The sequence below is a fragment of the Pagrus major genome, chromosome 10 (genome assembly GCF_040436345.1).
Source record: "Pagrus major chromosome 10, Pma_NU_1.0".
NCBI lineage: Eukaryota > Metazoa > Chordata > Actinopteri > Spariformes > Sparidae > Pagrus > Pagrus major.
The window spans coordinates 379924-402376 of NC_133224.1; the positions used below are offsets into that span (position 1 = coordinate 379924).

Consider the following 22453-nt stretch of genomic DNA (forward strand, 5'->3'; position numbering starts at 1 on the left):
TGTTTCCTTTCACCACACGAAAACAAAAAGCCGCTTCTTCCCTCTGGTTCCTGAACGTGTCGTCACAGACGGAGAGACTGAACAACATTATTATTATTATTATTATTATAATTCTCTTCAACTAAACTAAAACCAGGTGTGGAAGAAAACATGTTGGTTCACTGAAATCAAGTAAAAACTAGACTTTACAAAGAAAGAAAAGTAAAAATGACTGTTTACAAAACTAACTGAAGTAAAATACAAATATGCAGAAAATGTCTTGTATTTTAGTCTTTATGTACGAGGAGGCATTAGTCTGTTATTAAGAGAGGGATGTATGGAAGACCATTGTACTTAGAAAGTAGAAATCATGAGATGAGACATAAATGAGATAGGGGGGGGGGCTTATGCTGCGTTCCAGTCAAAGTCGAGGTCTTAAGTTTGTTTTGAAATGTTCGACTTGGAGCTCTGCAGTGTCCTTTAACAACACCAGAGGTAACAGACATTTTATTTTACATCCTGTTTATACTTGGAAATGTGTCGAGATACATTTACTGAGCTAATATAAATACTGTCGTCGTGAGGGCCAATTTTATATTAAAATTAATATTGTCACGAGTTGATGAGTGTAGAATGGATCCTGTTGTTCCAGTTATAAATGTGAGACATGAAACTGTCCTCAGTCATCACACATGTAGAAATAAGCTGTGCCACATGGGGGCGCTGTAATCAAAGTGATGCTGCCTCATGAATCCATCACTCACAGCTTTAGATCCATTTTCATGCTGCTGTCACAGAGTGGAGACATGCTGTCTGTGCATCTGAGGTTGAGATAATCCCTCTGTCCTCAGGGAGACGTGTAAAATATACTCCCGCAGACTGATTATATCTTTTGTTGCATCCAAAAGACGTAGGAAGAATGAACAGCGTGAACTTCTCGAATCTCAACTAGCTGAATTGGAGAAAAATCACATATCTAGCCCGGGTCCAGATTTGGTTAAGGAACTGTTATCCGCACTTGCTGCATTGAATACTTTTCTGATTCAGGACTCTGAACAGTCCCTCAAATTTGCCAGGCAGAAACTATATGAGTTTGGGGATAAACCTGGAACATATCTTGCTAATCTTGTCAAGAAGAGGGCAGATTCTAAAAATATAGTCTCTATCACTGGCTCTAATGGTGTTAGATCGTTCGATACTAGAACCATTAATAAACACTTTGCATCATTTTATTCTAGTCTATATAGTTCAGAACAGCCTGACAATGCCCTGACCCTTATGCGTCAGTTTTTTGCAGATTTGAGACTCCCCAAGGCTACGGAGGACCAAAAATTACAACCTAATGCCCCAATTACTAGAGAGGAGGCGTACAAATAAAAGATGTACAAATTCTGCATTAATGTAATGCAAAGATATCAAGGGCGGTGATGAGTTTGAGTGCAAGAGTCAGTGTCAGTGTCAGTGGGGGTGGGGGTCCCGGGACTTGTTAAGGATCCCAACTGCAAAGGAGAAGAAACTGTTCATGTGGCGGGAGGTTTTGGTCCTGATGGACCGCAGCCTCATGCCAGAGGGGAGAGTGTCAAAAAGACTGTGACCGGGATGGGAGGGGTCGGCCACAGTCCTACCTGCAGGCCTCAGAGCCCTGGAGCTGTGCAGGTCCTGAAGGGATGGAAGGTCCAATCACCTTCTCAGCAGAGTGTGTGATGCGCTGCAGTCTGCTCTTGTCCTTAGCAGTGGCAGCAGCGTACCAGACGGTGATGGAGGAGGTGAGGATGGACTCGATGATGGCAGTGTAGAAGTGCACCATCATCGTCTTTGGCAGGTTGAACTTCTTCAGCTGCCGCAGGAAGAACATCCTCTGTTGAGCTTTTTTGGTGAGGGATCTGATGTTCAGCTCCCATTTTAGGTCCTGGGAGATGATGGTGCCCAGGAAGCGGCAGGACTCCACAGAGTTGACTGGGGAGCCACACAGGATGACAGGGGCGGGTTCTTCCTGAAGTCCACTACTATCTCCACTGTCTTTAGAGCATTAAGCTCCAGGTTGTTCTGGCTGCACCAGGTCACCAGATGGTCAATCTCCCACCTGTAGGCAGACTAATCCCCGCCAGAGATGAGCCCAATGAGCGTGGTGTCGTCTGCGAACTTCAGGAGCTTGACGGACTGGTGACTGGAGGTGCAACCGTTGGTGTACAGCGAGAAGAGCAGGGGAGAGAGAACGCAGCCTTGGGGGGATCCAGTGCTGATGGTCTGGGATTCAGAGACATGTTTCCCCAGCTTCACACGCTGCTTCCTGTCAGACAGGAAGTCTGTGATCCACCTGCAGGTGGAGTCAGGCACGTGGAGCTGGGAGAGCTCGTCCTGTAGCAGAGCCGGGAGGATAGTGTTAAAGGCAGAGCTGAAGTCCACAAACAGGATCCTGGCATATGTTCCTGGGGAGTCCAGATGCTGGAGGGTGTAGTGCAGGGCCATATTTACTGCATCATCTACAGACCTGTTGGCTCTGTAGGCAAACTGCAGTGGGTCCAGGAGTGGGTTTTTTGGGGACGGGGATGATGGTGGAGACTTTGAAGCAGGCTGGCACATGACATATCTCCAGTGAGGTGTTGAAGATGTCCGTGAACACTGGAGACAGCTGGTCAGCGCGGTGCTTCAGGGTGGATGGAGAGACAGAGTCTGGTCCGGCTGCTTTGCGGGGGTTCTGTCTCTTGAAGAGCTTGTTGACGTCCTTCTCCTGCAGGCAGAGAGTCGTCACTGTGGTTGAAGAGGGGAGGGACCGAGAGGTGTGAAGTGGAGAGGCCCAGGGTCCTGTTGGGCTGGGGCTGGGGGTGGGGGTAAGGGGGTTGGTGGGATGGGAGAGGGTGTCGCGGGGGGTGGTGTCAGGACTGTCCCTTTGTCTCTCAAAGCGACAGTAGAACTCGTTCAGTTCATTTGCAATTCGCAGGTCGTATATTATAAGGAGTTTAGTAGTATTCTTTTAGACCCGCTGCTGTCTATGCTTAATCATTCATTTGAAAATGGGATCCTTCCTCAGTCCCTTAGGGAGGCCAACATTTCTCTCATCCTTAAAAAAGGAACATGCCCGGATAGCTGCGCCTCTTACAGACCGATAGCCCAACTTAACTCTGACCAAAAACTGCTCTCCAAAATTTTGGCCTTACGCCCAGAGAAGGTGCTGCCCCATATTGTCAAGGAGGACCAAACCGGTTTTGTCAAGGGCCAGAACTCCTGTGATAATGTGAGGAGGCTCCTTAACATCATCCAACTAACCCAGAGCAGAAAGGACCCGGCCCTCGTGCTGTCTCTCGACGCCGAGAAGGCATTCGACCGGGTCGAGTGGTCGTATTTGTTCTGCGCTCTGGAGGAATTTGGCCTAGGTGATAATTTTGTGAATTGGATTAGGGTTCTGTATAACACTCCGGCGGCAGCGGTTCTGACTAACGGGCTGAGATCCGCCAACTTCCCCCTCCACCGCAGGGAAAAGGCAGGGCGACCCCCTCAGCCCCCTGCTCTCTGACATTGCTATTGAGCCGCTGGCCCAAGCAGTAAGGCAGAACACTTTCATTTCTGGTATCATCGCTGGTGAAAGGGAACACAAAAGTACCTTATACGCGGACGACATTTTGATACATTTATCGCACCCCCAAACTTCTGTTCCCTGCCTGATTAGGTCATTTCTTCATTCAGCCTCTTTTCGGGATATAAAATTAACTTTGCAAAATCCGAGGCCATGCCCCTGGGGTCTTTAACGTGTGTTCCAAGTGTGGCTGAGCCCTTCCTGTTCTGCTGGTCTCCCACCGGTTTCATTTACTTAGAAGTGCATTAAACACCCACTTTTGGTCAGATGTTTAAGTCCAACTTCCCCCCCTCTTGGATGCTATAAGGGCAGATTTAGACCGCTGGGCCCCTCTCCCTCATTCCTGGCTAGGTAGGGTTGCTCTCATAAAAATGAACGTCCTGCCCAGATTGCTATACCCACTGCAAATGATCCTGAATTCTGGATCAAGAATGCTGCTCCAACAAAATCATGGCACAACATTGTTATGGACTGCATTCCTAGTGAATACATCACATGCATGCTTCACTCCAAAACAGATGCTTTCTATAAGATTAGATTAGATAAGATATAAAGATTTTGGTCGATTGAGCTGCTTCCTTCTGCTGAGCACTTTATGTATTTATTAGATCAAGATGCTCGTCAAATCTAGAGATACAGGATATATTTCATCTGATCCCGATGACTGATAATTACCTGCTTTTCACAGCTAATACAGATCAGGTCACCGATAATTTTACATTTGTTGATTTAAAATGTTGATTTTTTGTGTTTATTGTTGGTGTTTCATCAGGATTTTCAGTCTAAGGACCCAGAGCTTCATAAACTCCACGATGAAGTCCTCCAGCACCTGTTGTTGGCTGTGAGGCCTCATCCATCCTGGCCAACGAGGGAGGAAGTGGCTGTATTTGTACTATAATCACAACACGTTATCACACGATGTAGTCGACTCAGAGAACAGCATGTAACAGTGTAATCAAACAGTAGGGACGGCTCGAACATGCTGAGCTGTCGGTTTGTGGAGACAGTGTGTTGGCAGCTGCTGCTCTCCTGCATCGACTCTGCTGTAGTTACATTAAAGCACCAGCAGGGGGCGCTGAAGACCACACATGACTTCCACAGCACTTCGTTTAGCTTCTTAACCCGAGCAACAGTTTGAGGTCACAGCTTCACATTTTGTTGAACAAAACAAACTTTTCCCTGAAGAATGAAGCCTTTCAGCTGCAGCGAGGCCTCAGGTTTATAAGTTATCAATGTTGTTAGTAATCAACACATCAGCCATGTTAGGAAGCCAGGATCAGTGTGACGTCATGATTTCTGAGTCCAAGTTCTGGCAGCAGAGTTCTGGATACGCTGGAGGAGGTTTGTTTCATCGTGTCCCACTGGTGACGGCAGGCCTGAGACTTTTGAAGCCAGCTCCAGCTGCGTAAAGGGTTATTAAATTAAATTAATATCATCCTGTAATCAGTGATGAGTTTTAATGTTTGCCAGAAGCATGCTGCCCCCAAACAATGGTACTTTTGTGGAGTTGTGGTTAATTTCTTTTATCATTTTTTCATTTTTTTCAATGATCATTTTGTGAAAGCTGGAGATGAGTTTAAAGTCTAAAGGCTTCAGTAGAGTCGGTTTAGTGATGTCAGCAGGGAGGTTATATAGGCCAGCTGATCGTCACAGACATGGAAGTGTTCACATGATCTCCACCAGCCATGCAGCTGAAAAATCATGTGAAGACTGACTCTTTTTACAGGAAACAAACAACTTCATGTTCTGATTTAATGCTGAATTTACAAGAAGGAGACAATGATGCAGAATCTGTCAGAGACAGAGTTTCATAATGTTTATAAAGTTTGTTTTAACTCAACAACTCTTAAAATCACTACATTTGTTAAAGGAATAGTTCACTCTAGAACGAAATTCAGTCATTATCGACTCACCTCACAGCGTTCGCACGACTGAAGCCGCCGGACAAGATGAACGAGTCTCACAACAGATACACACCGGTATTTACTTCCTGCTGTGAGTGTCAAAGTTTCAAAGCACTAGTGCAGCAGATCCCTCTCGTGTTTGTGTGTCGCTCGGTCGCTCGCGTGCCTCCAGGCAGATACAGCACAGCGACTGTTCAGGCTGTAAAATGTACTAAATGACGTCGTCCAGTAAACTCTGGATGTCGCCTCTTCAGGACACTTGGATGCAGCGGACGAGCAGTTTGGAGGAATATTACAAAGTCTCTGTGTAGTTTTATGGACCTTTTCGTCTCGGGCACCATTGACGCTGTTATATGGATTATTGCTGCAGGAGGGAACCCGCGGGTCTCCAGCTGCAGAAACTAACCCGGACTCTCATCAGCACGAGTCCAGAATGACTGGACTGAGTTTTAGAGTGAACTGCTCCTTTAAGGGAGTCTGGTGATGATGTGGGTCCAGTTGTTTCATCAGGTGGAGCAGAGATGATCTGGACCTGTCGTTTCCCTCCTCACCTCCAGGAGGAGACTCCACTTCACGGTGACCTGAAGGACCGGACCGGAACTGACGGGGACCGGAAGTGTCGTCGGCTCATCGTGATCCCGGACTGGCGGCGGGACAGTTTTGTTGTTAGCTGCCCAGCTTTGTTCTCAGTGTCGTACGGCGGCGGAGCTGCAGGTGAGGAACCGTGTGAACACCTTGTTACTGTTCGGTCCATGTGTGGATCGGCCCGAACACGAACTGAAGCGAACATGAGCCCGAACTGCGCCGGCGTTAGCACGCTGGGCTAGCTGCGGTGCTAACCAGCTAATTAGCCGCTGTTAGCTCCAGGTAACAGCTAGCTTTAGCTTGAGCTTTAGCTTTAGCTCACAGGTAACTTTAGTGTTGGTGTCTGTTGTTTAATGGACCCACAGACACTTTGTGTTAGAGACAGCTGAGTTAAAGGAGGCGATGCTAATGAAGCTAACAGGCTAACTACCCGCTAATGCTGCGGAGGTGTTCGTGTTTCAGGGTTTAAGGAACAACTTCAGCTTCTCCTCAGAAAACATCTCTGCAGAAACACCAAGTTCTGCCTCGGTGTTGGTTTCGTGAAGTAGAGACTGAAGGGAAGTTCTGGACTTTTCTTTTTATGTTTCCTCGAAACGTTTGAAGCTTCAGGGCAGCAAACATGGCGACATCTGGTGGTTTGTGACTGATGCTCCGTGAATCTGGATCAGTGTCGTGTTTAACAGAAACAACAGAACCGAGTCAGTATTTAAAGTTAAAATAGGAGGTGTTTCATGAACAACAACACTCGTCTGAAAATCTTTTGCTTCGAGACTTTGCTGCAGAAATGATCTAAAACATAATCAGTCAATAAAATGTATGGACCAGTAAAAGTAACGATGCATGTGTGTCTGTTATCTATACATGTTTGTACATGAGACACAGTTACAGGATGTAAAGTAACGAGTGTGTTGTTGTTGTTGTGCAAAGAGTTAAAAATAAAGCAAAACAGTAAAATAAAGAAATAAAAGTGATCAAGTGGGAAGAAAGAAGTTAATGTAGAACATTTGCTGAATTTACAAGAAGGAACAAATAAAGAAGAATTAGTCAGGGACAGAGTTTATAAAGTTTATAAAGTTTGTTTTAACTCGAGTCTTAAAATCACTACATTTGTAAAGGGAGTCTGGTGATGTTGTGGTGACTGGTTCATTAGAAGAGGTCCTTCACTTTATCTTTAAAACACTAAGCTGACACAAGAAGTAAACAGAGTTTGGATACAACTACACAACCTGCTGATAACTACACCACATAACAGACAAAATCACTTGTAAAGATGATAAATAACCAAAATAAACTGGCGCTCTCGGCACGTAGCCGTCTCTCTACAGTGCCATCTTGGCCTTTTCCTGTCGTATAACATAAAATAAATGAAAATGGTCTGTTTAGATGAGAGTGAGATGTCGGCCGAGCCCGACTCTCACACGAGTTGAGACCGAACGAGTCCCGTCGTCTGCACAGATCTCACTGATGCACTAATATGTGTGGTGCTGGTGCCTGAAGCAGAGCAAAGACTTATTACTGAAAATAAGGAAAAGAAGTCTCGTGGACTGATGTCAGATACTGAGTGGGGTCAAAAGTATCTAATCGACACACATTAATGATTGTTTGTGGTGTCAGTTCTCATCAATACGTCAGTACTGGCTGTGTTATTTACTCTTCTCTCAGACAACAAGGCGACACACAAACACACACAGACACACACTGCTGCAGCCCACATAACTCCTCCACAAGTAAACTGACTTATAAAGTCTTGTTTTATTTATCTTTTAACAAAATATATAAATTCAAAATTTAAACCGTGAATGAAACGTGAAAGTGAATTAAATATCTCTGAGTTTTGGACGGTTGGTCCACTGAACGTCCTCCTGTTCACATGTTCACATGTTCACACACTCACCAGCTTGTTGTGTTTGTCGCCTGTTAATGAAACCGTGCGTGTGTGTGTGTGTTTCAGTCCAATGGGAGACAGCGATGACGAGTTCGACAGGAGGAGGCGGGACAAGTTCAGGAGAGAGAGGAGCGACATGGAGCGGTCGAGAGAGAGGGAGGAGAGGAGGAGGGACGACTGGCCCGACAGGTGCGCACACCTGAACACACAAGCACACACACCTCAGTGTGACACGTAGTGACAGCGTGTGTTTGTGTTGATGCTCTGTGTGTGTGTGTTGTGTTGATGCTGTGTGTCTGTGTGGTGTTGATGCTGATGCTGTGTGTTGTGTGATGCTGATGTTGTGTGTCTGTGTGGTGTGATGCTGATGCTGTGTGTCTGTGTGGTGTTGATGCTGATGTTGTGTGTCTGTGTGGTGTTGATGCTGTGTGTGGTGTTGTGTTGTGTTGATGCTGATGCTGTGTGTCTGTGTGATGCTGATGTTGTGTGTCTGTGTGCTGTCAGGGACTGGGACCGTGGCAGGGAGCGGAGGAGGGACTATGATCGCGGTCGCAGAGAGAGGTTTTCTCCCCCCCGACACATCAGCCCTCAGCACAAGCGCATGAGGAGAGACTGGTGAGTGACGGCGCTGCAGCTGGTCTGAGGCCTGCAGTGTCCACATGAGTTCGATTCCCCTGGTCTGCAGGTCAAAGTGTCCCTGAGCAAGATACTGAACCCCAAACTGCTCCTGATGTGCTGGTCGGCAGCTTGCGTGGCAGCCGCCGCCATCAGACTGTATAAATTACTGTAAGTCACTTTGGACAAAAGCGTCTGTCAATGATTTCAGGGCGTCTTTTCACATTTTCCAGGGACGACCACCGGGGGGAGCCGTACCGCTACGACATGCCGTACGGAGGAGGCGGGGGTCCGTTTCCAGGGGCGGGGCCTCAGGGTTGGCACCCCGACCTCCCCCACCTGCACCCGCATCATGGAGGTCACCCGCTGCAGGGCAGGTGAGCTGAGCGCCAGCTGCTGCTGCCCCCTACAGGTCAAAGTCTGTCAGCTACGAACAGGACAGAGACACAAACCTGCTCAGGCTGTTAAACTACAGTTTATATTGTGTTGACTTCTGTTATTCATTTAATTTATTAATGATGTTTAGCATCAGGTGAAAGACAATAAACAGGAGCTGTGATGGTTTTATACATTTGTCTGACAAACGTGGAGTAAATAAACAGATTTGTTCTTTACGTGATAATAAACATTGTTTTTTAATGATGACTGTAAAATCTCAGGTTGGGGATGGTGGATCCAGACCTCCCTCCTCCTGGTCCTCCCACCATGAGGAGCTTCAAGGTGAGGGAGACAAACAAACCCACTTTACCATCGGCCCGGCGGCCATTTTACCTCACTGTGGAATATAATATCAGTTCTGTGTGTAATTTTGTGTGTGTGTGTGTGTGTGTGTGTGTGTGTGTGTGTGTGTGTGTGCGTGCAGGAGTTCCTGTTGAACATGGAGGACAGCGTAGACGAGACCGAGTCGGTGAAGCGCTACAATCAGTACAAGTTGGACTTCAGACGACAGCAGCTGCAGGACTTCTTCCTCCAGCACAAAGACCAGGAGTGGTTCCGCTCCAAGTACCACCCTGATGACATCACAGCGAGGAAGGCGGAGTCTCTTGCCGCACTCAAAACCCGGCTGGGCGTCTTCCTCTTCCTGCTGGACAACAACTGGCTGGACAACATGTCGCTGGACATGGAGCACGCCCCCGCCATCATCAAACTGCTGGACGCAGGTAAGAAAGGATCAGGACTTCCTGCTGTCACTGTGCAGGGGATTCTGGGTAATGAAGTCCTTAAACTCTCTCTTGTCTCTCTCTGCAGCTGTCATAAAGATGGAGGGAGGGACAGACTTGGACCTGCAGGTCCTGGAAGTACCGTCTGCTGCTGCAGCGGCTGGTGGGGAGGCAAGCTGCAGCATCGGAGGAGGAGGAGGAGCAGCAGCAGGAGGAGCAGGAGGAGCAGGAGGGGAGAAGAGTCAGGGAGATCCCAGCGATCAGAGCGCTCAGACGGGCTCAGAGACGACGGGGAGTCGGACAGAGGAGACGACCAGCAGGGAGACGGGAGAGATGAAAGAGTCTGTGAAGGTGAAGGTCAGTGAGACGACTCGCTCGTTAGTGTCCACTGATCTGTTGAGGTTTAAAGAAATGAACGAAACCCTGATGATGTTTCCTGTCCTCTGTCAGGACGCTGAAGAGGAAACCAAACAGAACGGGGAGGAGAAGGATGACAATGAAGAGGAGGAGGGGGAGGACGATGATGAGGAGGAGGAGGAGAAGAAGGAGGAGGAGGAGGAGGAAGAGGAAGAGAAGACGACAAAGAAAGTGAGTCTGTTCTCCGCTTCCTGCTGTTAATGATGGCGCTCTGATGATGCTGCTGGTTTTAACCCCGCCCCCTCCTTTCAGGGCAGGAAGCGGAAACGCAGCGTGTCAGCTGACAGCGGCGAGGGCAGCGCCTCCGACTCTGACTCCTCCCACTCTGAGGGAGAGAAGGAGGAAGACGAGGAGAAGGAGGAAGAGGAGGAGGACAGAGAAGACGGTACAGACAGCAAACGCTTTTATTCCCCAATGAACACACTGCGCTGATGAATGTACGTATTTTAATGTGTGTGTGTGTGTGTGTGTGTGTGTGTGTGTGTGTGTGTCAGAGCGTCGTAAAGAGCGAGGGAAGGAGAGAGAGAAGGAGGCTCCAGCCAAGCCCCGCCCCCTCCACCTCACCACTTCCTTGTTCATCAGGAGCATCCCGCCAGAGGTGTCCAAGGAGGAGATCACAGCTGTGAGAGCACACACACACACACCTGCACACACACACACACGCACACACACCTGTACACACACACACCTGTACACACACCTGTACACACACCTGTACACACACACACCTGTACACACACCTGTACACACACACCTGCACACACACCTGTACGCCACCGTACTGACATGATTGATGTCTGCAGTTGTGTCGCAGGTACCCGGGCTTCCTGCGGGTGGCGCTGTCGGACCCTCAGCCTGAGAGGAGGTGAGACAGTTTTATGTAGCTGTGACGTTTGTGGTCAAACGCTGAGACAACGTGAAGAATCACTGTTGTCCAGACGTTTTTGTATGTGAGGACTTTTTTATTGTTCTGTTTTGTGTAAACGCTGCGTCTTTTTTATTCTTGGTTATTTTCCGATGTATTTGTGGTCGTTGTGCATCAATATTTATTGTGTGGTGAGAAGAAGGATTTGAAGTGTGTGTTGATGTGAATCTTTGTGTGTTGCAGGTTCTTCAGGCGGTGCTGGGTGACGTTTGACCGCAGTGTGAACATCAAGGAGACGTGCTGGAACCTGCAGAACATCAGGGTACACACACACACACACACACACTGTGTTAAACTACACACACACACACACACACACAGACACACAGACACACACACACACAGACACACACACACACACACACTGTGATAAACTACACACACACACACACACACACTGTGTTAAACTACACACACACACAGACTGTGATAAACTACACACACACACACACACACAGACTGTGATAAACTACACACACACACAGACACACACACACACACACACTGTGATAAACTACACACACACACACACACACACACACACACACACTGTGATAAACTACACACACACACACACTGTGATAAACTACACACACACACACACACACACACACACTGGGCCTAACGTGTCTCTGGTGTCTCTCAGCTCAGAGACTGTGAACTGTCTCCGGTGGTCAACAGAGATCTGTGTCGACGCGTCCGCACCGTTAACGGACTGACTCACCACAAACCGGTGGTGAGGAACGACATCCGGCTGTCGGCCCGGCTCGTCCACAGTCTGGACCAGAAGGGGGAGCTGTGGGCCGGACAGGTACCGCACACCTCTTCCTCTTCTACTCATCATCACTGTGACTGATAAGTTGTGTCACCTGGAGGGAGACGAAGAGATTTATAAGTGTGTGTGTGTGTGTGTGTCTCTGTGTCTGTGTGTGTGTGTCTGTGTGTGTCTGTGTGTGTCTGTGTGCGTGTGTGTGTGTGTGTGCGCTGCAGATGGAGACCAACCCCGTCCTGAAGAACATCACAGACTACCTGATCGAGGAGGTGAGCGCTGAGGAGGAGGAGCTCACCGGAGCCTCAGGGGGCAACGGCGACGACGCAGGGGACGCCAAAGACCCCGCCTCCTCTTCTGAGGTTACCGTGGAGACCGATGACAAGCTACTGAAGGTGGGAGGAGCCTCTCAGTGTTCATTTATTGTGTCTTTATGTTCTTTGTGTCTGTTTGTATCTCAACACATTCTGTACAGTTGATTTTTCAGTTGTGTTTACAGTAACAAGTTAGTTGAGACAATGAAGACATTTCTGGTTCATCATGTTGTGTCTCTTCTTTACTGTGTGTGTGTGTGTGTGTGTGTGTGTGTGTGTGTGTGTGTGTGTGTAGGTGCTGGACCGGCTGCTGCTCTACCTGCGTCTGGTTCACTCTGTAGATTATTATAACTTCTGTGAGTATCCTGCGGAGGACGAGATGCCTCATCGCTGCGGGCTCATCCACGTACGAGGACCCCTACCTGTGGCCAAGATCACTGCAGCCGAGGGTACACACACACGCACACACACACACACACACACACACACACACTTGTGAGCATGTTAGCATTTAGCTCAAGCTACAGTTGTTTGAGATGGTGATGTCAGTGTGGGTGTGACCAGCTCTGTGTTCTGATTGGACAGTGAGTGAACATCAGAAGATGTGTGAGGAGCGTCTGGCTCCTCTGCTCTCACTGTCAGAGACTCTGAGTGAAGAAGACGCCACCAAGCTGGGAAAGAAGGAGCCGGAACAGGAGGTGAGACACCTGTCTGTCTGCCTGTCTGTCTGTCTGTCTGTCTGTCTGTGTCTATGTAATGTCCCCACAAGTGATGCTAACACAGGTGTGTGTGTGTGTGTGTGTGTGTGTGCGCGTGTGTCCAGGTGGAGAAGTTCCTGGCAGCCAACACTCAGGAGCTCAGTAAAGACAAGTGGCTCTGTCCTCTGAGCGGGAAAAAGTTCAAGGTGAGTCGAGCTACCTGGTTGTGTGTGTTTGGGTTGGCTCAGTGGTTACCGTGGTGACACGTTGTTGTTGTTGTTGTTCAGGCTCCAGAGTTTGTGCGTAAACACATCCTGAACAAACACGGAGACAAAGTGTCGGCCGTCAGACAGGAAGTCCAGTTCTTCAACAACTTCCTGCTGGACGCCAAGAGACCGGCTCTACCTGAGAACAAGCCCCTCCCACCACCAGCACAAGGTGACTGACACACACACACACAGAGGCATTCTGGGAAATGTAGGAGCCGACAGACTGATGAACAGATAAAGTACTGACCTGATATCTCTCTCTCTTTTAGCCACTCCTCCTGGTATACCCGGGTTTCCTGGTCAGTCGCCACAGCAGCAAAGCCTTCTGGGATATCCACCTGGAGTCAGACCTCCGATGCCCGGCTTCCCTGGTACAGCGCACACACACACACACACACACAGCAGCTGTCTGTTGTTCCTGTTAACTAGCATTAGCATGGCTATCTGTTCTTTAAAACACTGAAAACTAACTAATCTGTAAAGTAACTAGTAACTAAAGTTATTAAAGAGATGTAGTGGAGTGGAAGTATAAAGTAACATAAAATGGAAATACTCAGATACAAGTAGCAGAGCCTTTAAATTGTATATAAGTACAGTACTCGAGTAAATGTACTCAGTTACATTTGATCAGCTGCTGTAGTCGCTACATGAACAGGAAGTCCTGAAAATGAAAGTTTAAATTGTGTGTGTGTGTGTGTGTGTGTGTGTGTGTTGCAGGCGGAGGACCTCCCTACCCTCACAACCAGTTTGGGGCGGGTCGTGGTAACTATGACAACTTCAGAGGTCATTTAGGAGGAGGAGGGGGAGGAGGAGGAGGGTTTCCTGGGAAGCAGCGAAACAGCAGGTAGAGAACGGACGGACTGATGACATCACAGACTGATTATTGATTATGTATTGATTATATGTAACCCTCTCTCTCTCTCTGTGTGTGTGTGCAGGGGCGTGCGAGGGGACCCGCGGTCGATCATCGAGTACAGAGACCTGGACGCTCCCGACGACCTCGACTTCTTTTAAACACGACGACGTGAAGCCGCAGGATGTTTTTTTTAAAAAACCTTTTTTATTCCTACGTTTCCCATGATTCCTTTCACCGTCTGTTAGTCTTTTTTTTTTTCTTTTTTTTTTTAGTTAGGCAGGTGTGTGTGTGTGTGTGTGTGTGTGTGTGTGTGTGTGTCAGTCAGCAGGACCAACGTTGATGTAATTAGTGAAGATGATCTGATTCCACTTTCCAATAAAGATAAAGGAAGAATGACGACGACTCTTGTGTTGCTATGGTTACCACATCAGATACAGGAAGACTGATGACGGCTCTTGTGTTGCTATGGTTACCACATCTGTTCATGGTTCATGTTGACAGGAGAAACTGAATCTGCATTATTTTAATTGTTGTATTCGGTCCATAAGTCGGTGGTCAAGTCTCCAACCAAACTTCACTCAGATTTTAACTGATTTTACAGAAACTCAAGAAAATGAATTGATACGTTTGGATGCTAATGTAACGTTTTTTTAACATAACTTTAAATAAATAAACAATCGTTTTTATGCTAACCTTTCTGATGGTCACATTAAGTTTTCTAATGCTAACTTTATGTTGCTGTGTTCATCTGTGACGATGCGATTCCAGCTGATCCCAGAGTTTATTTATCTGAAGACTTCATCTCAACACATGAAGGAGAACGTCTGATGTGGAGGGAAACTGAACCACAGTTACAGCAGCAGTAAAGCTGCTTAACGCTCATAACTGATTTCTGAGTAAAACTGCCGCTAAAGTGAGTTTAAGTGAAAGGTGTGAAATAAACACTGATGACTGTAAACAGCTAAAAATAAAAGAATAATTAGTTTGGAGATCATTTTTTGTTTCTGAGCCGAGGATGAAAATATCTTCAACTGTTGAATAACATGAATTATTATTTCACTGATGTGATTTTTATTGATTTATAGTCGAGCATCTGTCTTAATCATTGTACTTGAACACACACACACACACTCGGGTGTAAATCCTGTTAAGCCTATCAAAGCTGCCTGTTACACACTGCAGGTTTACTCTGCTGACTCAGGAGGATCAGAGGGTTTAATCTGCCTCTGCTCACTTTTCACTGCCTCCTCTCTCCTTCCTTCTCTCCTCATCGTCACCTCCCCTCCACCTTTCCTCAGATTTCTCTCACACCTTCATCTCCCTCGTCCACCTGAGCAGAGTCTTCATCACTTCATTAAAACTCAAATACCAGAATAAGTTCCTTCCTCCCCTCTGACTCAAACATGAGCAGGGTGCATCTCTGCAGGTGAAGACGTCTCTACCTGAGTGAGGCTCTGTGTTCACTCAGGTGTGTGTGAGGCAGACGTATCATCCCTCCTATAATCTCTTTATCCTGGTCAGGGTGACTGAGACTGACTCTCTGCTGGATCCTACAAACACTCCTCCACCTCTCACATCCCTCCGTTTCTCCTCTTGTATCCTCTTTTCTCTCATCGGTCCAAACTTTACAGGATTTAAAGGAGACAGGTGTGTGTGTGTGTGTGTGTGTGTGTGTAGGGAGGGGATACACCCGTTTCCATGGCGATGAGTTTGATGTGCTGTCGGTGAATCTAGGCCACGTAACCAAGGGCGACAGATTATCATCTGACAGGTGAGTAAGGAGATAACGGAGGGGAATTATTATACAACATACATTTCAAATAAATCAATAAAGATGTGAACGTACGTCGATATCAGCAGAATGAACTCGTGTTGCAGTGATCTGCTCCTGTCGGTGTGTCTATGTCTGATGTTTGTGGATCAATATTTTTATTAATGTTTATTATATTTTACAGCTGTAGATGTTTAAAGTTGAGCTCATTATAACTTCTTTATGAACTGTTGGCTGGTTCGATCTGCAGCCGAGCATCAGGTTCTGTCCTGCGTCCTGTCGCTTTATCTCCAGTGTTTTTATACTAACATGACTTTTTAAAAATGCTAACCTGCTAGCCATATTTTTTTATGCTAGCAATTTTTAAATGCTACCCTTTTTAATGCTTATGTTACTTTTTATGCTAAGTTTACTTTTCAAAAGGCTAACCAAACTTATTTAATGCTAACATTACTTTATTACATGCTAACCATATGTTTTAAGTGCTAATGCTACTTTTATATGCAAACATAGCTTTACAAAATGTTAACCAATCTCTTTAATGCTAACGTTATCTTCTCATGCTAACTTTATCTTTACTTTAAGCACAGCTGCCAACTCTCACGCTCTCGCTGTGTGTCACACGGCGAGAGCGTGAGAGTTGGCAGCTATGCTTTAAGGTAAATGTAACCTTACTGGCGTAACCCAGGTCTCCAGGAGCCCCGAGATCTTATGCTGAGACGAGTCTCCTGAGGCATCGAGGACTCGTCCATAAACCACCATCGGATCTGATCCAGCTCAGTAACGTGTTGTTCTCTCTTCCTCTTCATTTCCTGTCATCTCTCTGAACAGGAAGTCAGAACAAACATTACCTCCATGGCCAAAGTAGCTCCTTCAGTCCCCTCCCCCGTCTCCAGGTTAACTCCGCCCACCATCGTTCTACAAGACATGGAGGAGGAGTCAGATGAAGACAGGTGAGTTATATGGGAACCTGAAGAGGTTCTGGGAGGTTCAACAGGTCTTTGAAGAGGTTCACATGGTACATGAAGTAGTACTGTGGATTTTCTGAGGTATTTTAAAGGATCCAAGGCTCCTCGGAAGTTATATGGGTCCTTGAAAAGGTCTCTAGGGGTAAATAAAGGATCTGAGATCTAATGGGTCCAAAACATGTTTTGTGGATTCTAGGGACCCTTTAAATGACCCAGGCTTCCTCGAGTTAATTAGATTTATCCTTGAAGAAGTTTAAGGGGTTCATGAGGCAGGTCTGTGGACTGTGGGGGTCTTTAACTGATCGAGGGCTTCTCGAAGAGAGTAGTGAAGTGCTTCCAGGTGTCATTGAAGAGGTCCTTGAGGAGGTCCTTGAGGAGGTCCTTGAAGAGGTCCTTGAAGAGGTCATTGAGGAGGTCATTGAGGAGGTCCTTGAAGAGGTCATTGAGGAGGTCATTGAGGAGGTCCTTGAGGAGGTCCTTGAAGAGGTCATTGAGGAGGTCATTGAGGAGGTCCTTGAGGAGGTCCTTGAGGTGAACTGGTGGTTTAAATGTAGTCAACAGTAAACGTGTCGTCTGGTTGTGTTGTTTGTTTCAGAGCGGCTCAGAGAGAACAACCTGGAGTTCTGTTCAACGTCAACAACAGCAACAACAACGACGACGAGTGAGACACACACACACACACACACACACACACACACACTCAGCTGTAACACAAACAGTTACACACTGCTGGTTGTTTGTGTGATGCGTTTCCTGTTGTCTTCCAGAGACGAAAAGAAGAAGAAGAAGAAAGAAAAGAAGGAGAAGAAGGAGAGAAAAGAGAAGAAGGAGTGAGAGAGATCCTGATCTTTAAATCAAACAGTTCAGCTGAATTCAGTTTGCATTCATCTGTCTGTCGTCTTCTCTCCCAGGAAGGAGAAGCAGGAGAAGAAGGAGAGGAAGGAGAAAAAACAGAAGGAGAAGGAGGAGAAGGAGAAAGAGAAGGAGAAGGAGAAGGAGAAGGAGAAAGAGAAAGCCAAAGATGAACCGTACGTTTGGTTTTTTGGGACTCTGATGTGTTTTAAATCATTTGGCTTCATGTGATTGATTCATTGATTTATTATCGTGTGTGTTCAGTCCGAAGGAGATCGCAGTAATCGATCCGGCAGGTAACACCTACTACTACTGGCTGGCTATCATCACCATCCCCGTCATGTACAACTGGACCTTCATCATAGCCAGGTAAGCTGTCAGGTTGGATCCAAACAATACTAGGTTTGTGTCCCAACTATGTCTCCAGGTGACCAGGATCCAGTCCCCCAATGTTGGTATGTTGTGCTACATCTGTGTCCCCACAATGTCTATAAACAAGCAGCGTGTCCCCACAATGTCAGTGAACTGTCAGGTTTTGTGTCCGTACTATGTCCGTTGGCTATCGAGCACCAGTGTGTCTCCAACATGTCAGTGAGCTTTCTAGTTTAGACAGGTTCTGGATCCCAAAAATGCTACTGTGAGTAAGCTAGCAGGGTGTGGGTCCCAAACATGTCTTTGGGCAACCAGGTGTCAGTCCCCTAATGATTGCATGTTTGCTACCAGTGTGTCCCCATGTACTTTGTCCCTACTTTGTCAGTAAGCTACCAGGCTCTGGGTCCCAGTGATGCTAGGTTTATGTCCTGTCCGTGTCTGTGAGGAACCAGGATTTGGGCCCCGAACTCTCATTGATCTACCAGTGTGTGACGCTCAGAGTGTCGATGTGGGCTCCATCCATGTCAGCTTTATTATCAGGGTTCTGCTTCAGTAACACATGCTTTGCTCCATGAATTGTGTGTGTGTTTGTGTTTCCGTGTGTGTGTCAGGGCGTGTTTCGAGGAGCTACAGTCCGACTACCTGCACTACTGGTTCTTCATAGACTTAACCTCCGACCTGGTCTACATTGCTGACATGGTCTTCAGAACAAGGACCGGTCAGAACACACACACACACACACACACACCAACAGACTGTTTAATGCCTGGTCTGCTTCCCCTAGTGGGCACTTAGAGTTACTGCAACAGGGCCCTCAAATTATTGTTCAGTAATATTTTGAGAGTTTTTATTTTTCGTAGAAGTTAGATCTCTACAAAAAAACAGAAACCACCGGAGAGACATCAGAGGGTGAGGCTAGCACGGCTAACATTAGCAATGCTAACATCTCTGCTGACTTAGCAGCTTTGCTAAGCAAAGAAACAAACGAGAAAATATTCAGAGTTATGTTTGGATTTACCTTCAGAGTGGTGAGATGCAGTGTGTGTCCTCCAGCTGAAGGGGCCTTGAGAAGGTTTCATCTACACACTGATGCATTAACAGCGACACGCACGCATAAATTACCACACATGAAAACGTGTGTGTATTCTCAGGTTACCTGGAGCAGGGTCTACTCGTGAAGGATGAGCAGAAGCTGCGTGACCGCTACAAGAACAGCTTCCAGTACAAACTGGACCTGATCTCCATGATCCCCACTGACCTGCTGTTCTTCGTCTTCGGCCTCAAGTACCCCGAGATCCGCCTCAACAAGCTCTTCAGGTTCAACAGGTAGACGAGAACCACGTTACGCTAAAGTACTAACTCATCGGTGCCATCAGGACGGAAGGAGTTCTCAGCTCCTTTCTAATACTTTCAGGAAAAGCCTGCGACAGTCACATAAACAAAACTCTGTCTGTTTCAGGATGCTGGAGTTCTTCCAGAGGACGGAGACCAGGACCAACTACCCCAACGCCCTCCGTATCTCCAACCTCGTCATGTACATCGTCATCATCATCCACTGGAACGCCTGCCTCTACTACTCCTTCTCCAAGGCCATCGGTGGGATTGAATCCTGACTCTGGTTGTTTTGTCGGTGGTTTCTGTATAAAAGCCTCTGATGCTTGTTCTGTCTCATCCCTGCAGGTTTCGGTGCTGACAGGTTTGTGTATCCCGACCCGGTGGATCCAGAGTTTGGTCGTCTGGTGAGGAAGTACGCCTACAGTATGTACTGGTCCACGCTGACGCTCACCACCATCGGAGAAACGCCGCCCCCTGTGGAGAACTCTGAGTACCTCTTTGTTGTCACTGACTTCCTGGTGGGTGTGGCTTAAGGATTTGAAGCTAGAACATCCTGCTGTGAACTTTATGAACATTTACATTGAATTTAAGGATGTACTTCATAATCTACACGACTCTTTCATGTTCTGTCCTCCTCCAGGTGGGCGTGTTGATCTTTGCCACCATCGTCGGTAACGTCGGTTCGATGATCACCAACATGAACGCTGCCAGAGCCGACTTCCAGGCTCGCATCGACGCCATCAAACAGTACATGAGCTTCCGAAAGGTTTGTTACTTACTAAGCGTTTCTGTCCATATAGTGAGGAGAGACGTTTCAAGACACAATAAGACAAAGTGTTTTTGAAGCGTTATTCGTTGTCTTACCTTCATCATGGCAGAAGCTTTTATCCAAAGGAGGGCAAACACTTCATAACACTTCAACCAATTGGATGGTTGGTTGGTTGGTTGGTTGGTTTGGTGGTTGGTTGATTGATTGATTGATTGGATGGTTGGTTGGTTGGTTGGTTTGGTGGTTGGTTGGTTGGTTGGTTTGGTGATTGATTGATTGATTGATTGATTGGTTGGTTGGTTGGTTGGTTGGTTGGTTGGTTTGTCAGCACAAACTACTGAGCTGATAGAACCCATTCACCTTTGGTCCAGGTCTGGATAAAGGGATGGATCCAGGAATGTTGCTCTTTGCAGTCCTAACATTAGTCAGCTAATAGGACCACTAATGTAAGCTGCAAGGCTAAGTAGCTAGCTAACTGTCTAACAGCAGCTGAACTCTGTAAACCACCTTGGTACTGGATTCCTGTTGTCAAACTATTAATGAGCCAAAAATCAGTTTAGACTAAAATTAAATACTAAACGTCAGCACAGTGCTGATCATCATCAGCAGCTGTGGTCCGTCCCAACATTTCACTGCAGCTTTCCAGAGTAAAACCGACCTTTAACCCCTCCTCCACCTTCCTGCCCCCTCCAGGTGACAAAGGACCTGGAGAAGCGAGTCATCAAGTGGTTTGACTTCCTGTGGACCAATAAGAAAGCAGTGGACGAGAGGGAGGTGTTGAAGTACCTGCCTGACAAGCTGAGAGCTGAGATCGCCATCAACGTCCACCTGGACACGCTCAAGAAGGTCAGCACACACCGAAAAGACAAAACAAATAAAATCATTGAGCATCAACGAATGAGGAGACAGCGGGTTTCTTCTTCTGTGGTGTCGTGCAGGTTCGTATCTTTGCGGACTGCGAGGCGGGCCTGTTGGTGGAGCTGGTGCTGAAGCTGCAGCCGCAGGTCTACAGTCCAGGAGACTACATCTGTAAGAAGGGCGACATCGGCAGAGAGATGTACATCATCAAGGAGGGAAAACTTGCTGTCGTCTCCGACGACGGTCTCAAACAGTTTGTTGTCCTGAGTGATGGAAGCTACTTCGGCGAGATCAGCATCCTGGCTATTAAAGGTAAACTGATGTTGGTTCTTACATTATTTACGCAGGCGTTCTTTATTTATTATTCTGGTTCGTCTGAGATCTGGACTCTGTGACGGCGTCTCGCTCCTGAATGAACCTTTCTTAATTAAGTAGTTTTCCATGTTAGTGGAGGGGTGTGTTTTCTCCTGAAAACATCTGACTTGTGAAACACGGGCTGCTTTTATTTTGAAGCACTGACAGGAAACGCTGTGTATTTGTCACGAGGTTAGATCTGACGGCGATCGTGCATCCAAAAACCAAAATATGACGGTAAGTTGCTGCATTTCTACAGCAGATCAGTTTGAAATGTTGCGTACGCTGAGCTACATGTCCTCAAATATTTAAGTTTAATATGTTGCAGGTTTATTTTTATTAAAAGTCTCGATGTTTTTGCATCATTTATATAAATCCAGTCGTTTGACATGATGTGTTGTTCTTTGGTGTCTTTGAGTCTTAATTCAAAACAAAAGATTTGTTTGTTGCGAGTTAAAGTTCACCTCAGTCGAGACTCGATCAACAGTCAAATGTTCCTGACTTGTCGTTTACTTTCAGCACGAGATGATTCAAATATTGTCTGAGATTAAATCTAAACCAGAACATGAGGTGGTTCTGGTTCTGGTTCTCTAACAGTCCATGTTGTTCTGCAGGCAGTAAGGCAGGAAACAGGAGGACGGCCAACATCAGGAGCATCGGCTACTCCGACCTCTTCTGTCTTTCCAAAGACGACCTGATGGAGGCGCTAACAGAATATCCTGATGCTAAAGCTCTGCTGGAGGAGAAGGGACGTCAGATTCTGATGAAGGACGGACTGCTGGACCTGGAGGTACAGTCACATGATCTGATGACAAAAACAAACAGCAAAGATGATCTGAGAAGCTTAAAGTAACAGCTGGTGTCGTCCTCTAGGTGGCGGCGCAGGGGCCCGACCCCAAAGAGATCGAGGAGAAGGTGGAGCGGATGACGAGCACGCTGGACGTCCTGCAGACGCGTTACGCTCGGCTGCTGGCCGAACACGAAGCCACGCACAGCAAACTGAAACACCGAGTCAACAGGCTGGAGAGGAAGCTGGTGCCGCCGCCGCGAGCCGACCAGCCGGGCGACGTCGCCCCCGCTCCGACACCTGAGACCCAGTAGACCAAAGAAGAAGAAGAGAAGAAGTAAAACGACGAGCAGCAGGAGGGAGAGGACTGGGCCAAGAAATCCGGTTTACAAAATTCAGCTTTTACGATGCGTTTAAAATGTTGTTCCTTAAAGTCC

At 47.0% G+C, this 22453-nt stretch overlaps 2 protein-coding genes across 3 annotated transcripts; both read left to right on the forward strand.

Moving 5' to 3' along the window:
• Positions 1–6060: 6060 nt before the first annotated feature.
• On the forward strand, positions 6061–14346 carry LOC141003482 (serrate RNA effector molecule homolog). 2 transcript variants are annotated; one of them, XM_073474830.1, is made up of 21 exons: positions 6061–6171; positions 7994–8116; positions 8432–8542; positions 8776–8919; positions 9202–9262; positions 9405–9702; positions 9791–10059; positions 10153–10290; positions 10372–10504; positions 10614–10741; positions 10923–10984; positions 11228–11306; positions 11691–11855; positions 12035–12208; positions 12423–12576; positions 12713–12825; positions 12951–13031; positions 13113–13263; positions 13364–13465; positions 13812–13938; positions 14033–14346. In XM_073474830.1, exons 2-21 carry the CDS (start codon positions 7998–8000, stop codon positions 14106–14108), a joined length of 2685 nt encoding a protein of 894 aa, XP_073330931.1. In that variant the 5' UTR covers positions 6061–6171; positions 7994–7997; the 3' UTR covers positions 14109–14346. The 2 variants fall into 2 exon arrangements, with proteins under 2 accessions (XP_073330931.1, XP_073330932.1); XM_073474831.1 differs by having other exon boundaries at positions 9791–10053.
• Positions 14347–16576: 2230 nt separating this feature from the next.
• Positions 16577–22381, forward strand: cnga1b (cyclic nucleotide gated channel subunit alpha 1b). The gene is made up of 14 exons (XM_073474847.1): positions 16577–16674; positions 17285–17350; positions 17457–17519; positions 17601–17717; positions 17806–17910; positions 18525–18631; positions 19065–19239; positions 19373–19509; positions 19594–19766; positions 19889–20014; positions 20711–20863; positions 20956–21187; positions 21844–22019; positions 22103–22381. The coding sequence occupies exons 1-14, from the start codon at positions 16577–16579 to the stop codon at positions 22328–22330; spliced, it is 1956 nt and encodes a 651-aa protein (XP_073330948.1). The 3' UTR covers positions 22331–22381.
• Positions 22382–22453: the final 72 nt, after the last annotated feature.

Excerpts from the sequence above, each read along its gene's own strand:
- cnga1b (XM_073474847.1), top strand. The coding sequence starts at position 16,577 with ATGGCCAAAGTAGCTCCTTCAGTCCCCTCCCCCGTCTCCAGGTTAACT. Across the intron at positions 20,015-20,710 it reads AGTACATGAGCTTCCGAAAG|GTGACAAAGGACCTGGAGAA; the intron begins GTTTGTTACTTA and ends TGCCCCCTCCAG. Across the intron at positions 22,020-22,102 it reads ACGGACTGCTGGACCTGGAG|GTGGCGGCGCAGGGGCCCGA; the intron begins GTACAGTCACAT and ends GTCGTCCTCTAG.
- LOC141003482 (XM_073474830.1), top strand. The coding sequence starts at position 7,998 with ATGGGAGACAGCGATGACGAGTTCGACAGGAGGAGGCGGGACAAGTTC. Across the intron at positions 10,985-11,227 it reads GACCCTCAGCCTGAGAGGAG|GTTCTTCAGGCGGTGCTGGG; the intron begins GTGAGACAGTTT and ends TGTGTGTTGCAG. Across the intron at positions 12,209-12,422 it reads CCGATGACAAGCTACTGAAG|GTGCTGGACCGGCTGCTGCT; the intron begins GTGGGAGGAGCC and ends GTGTGTGTGTAG.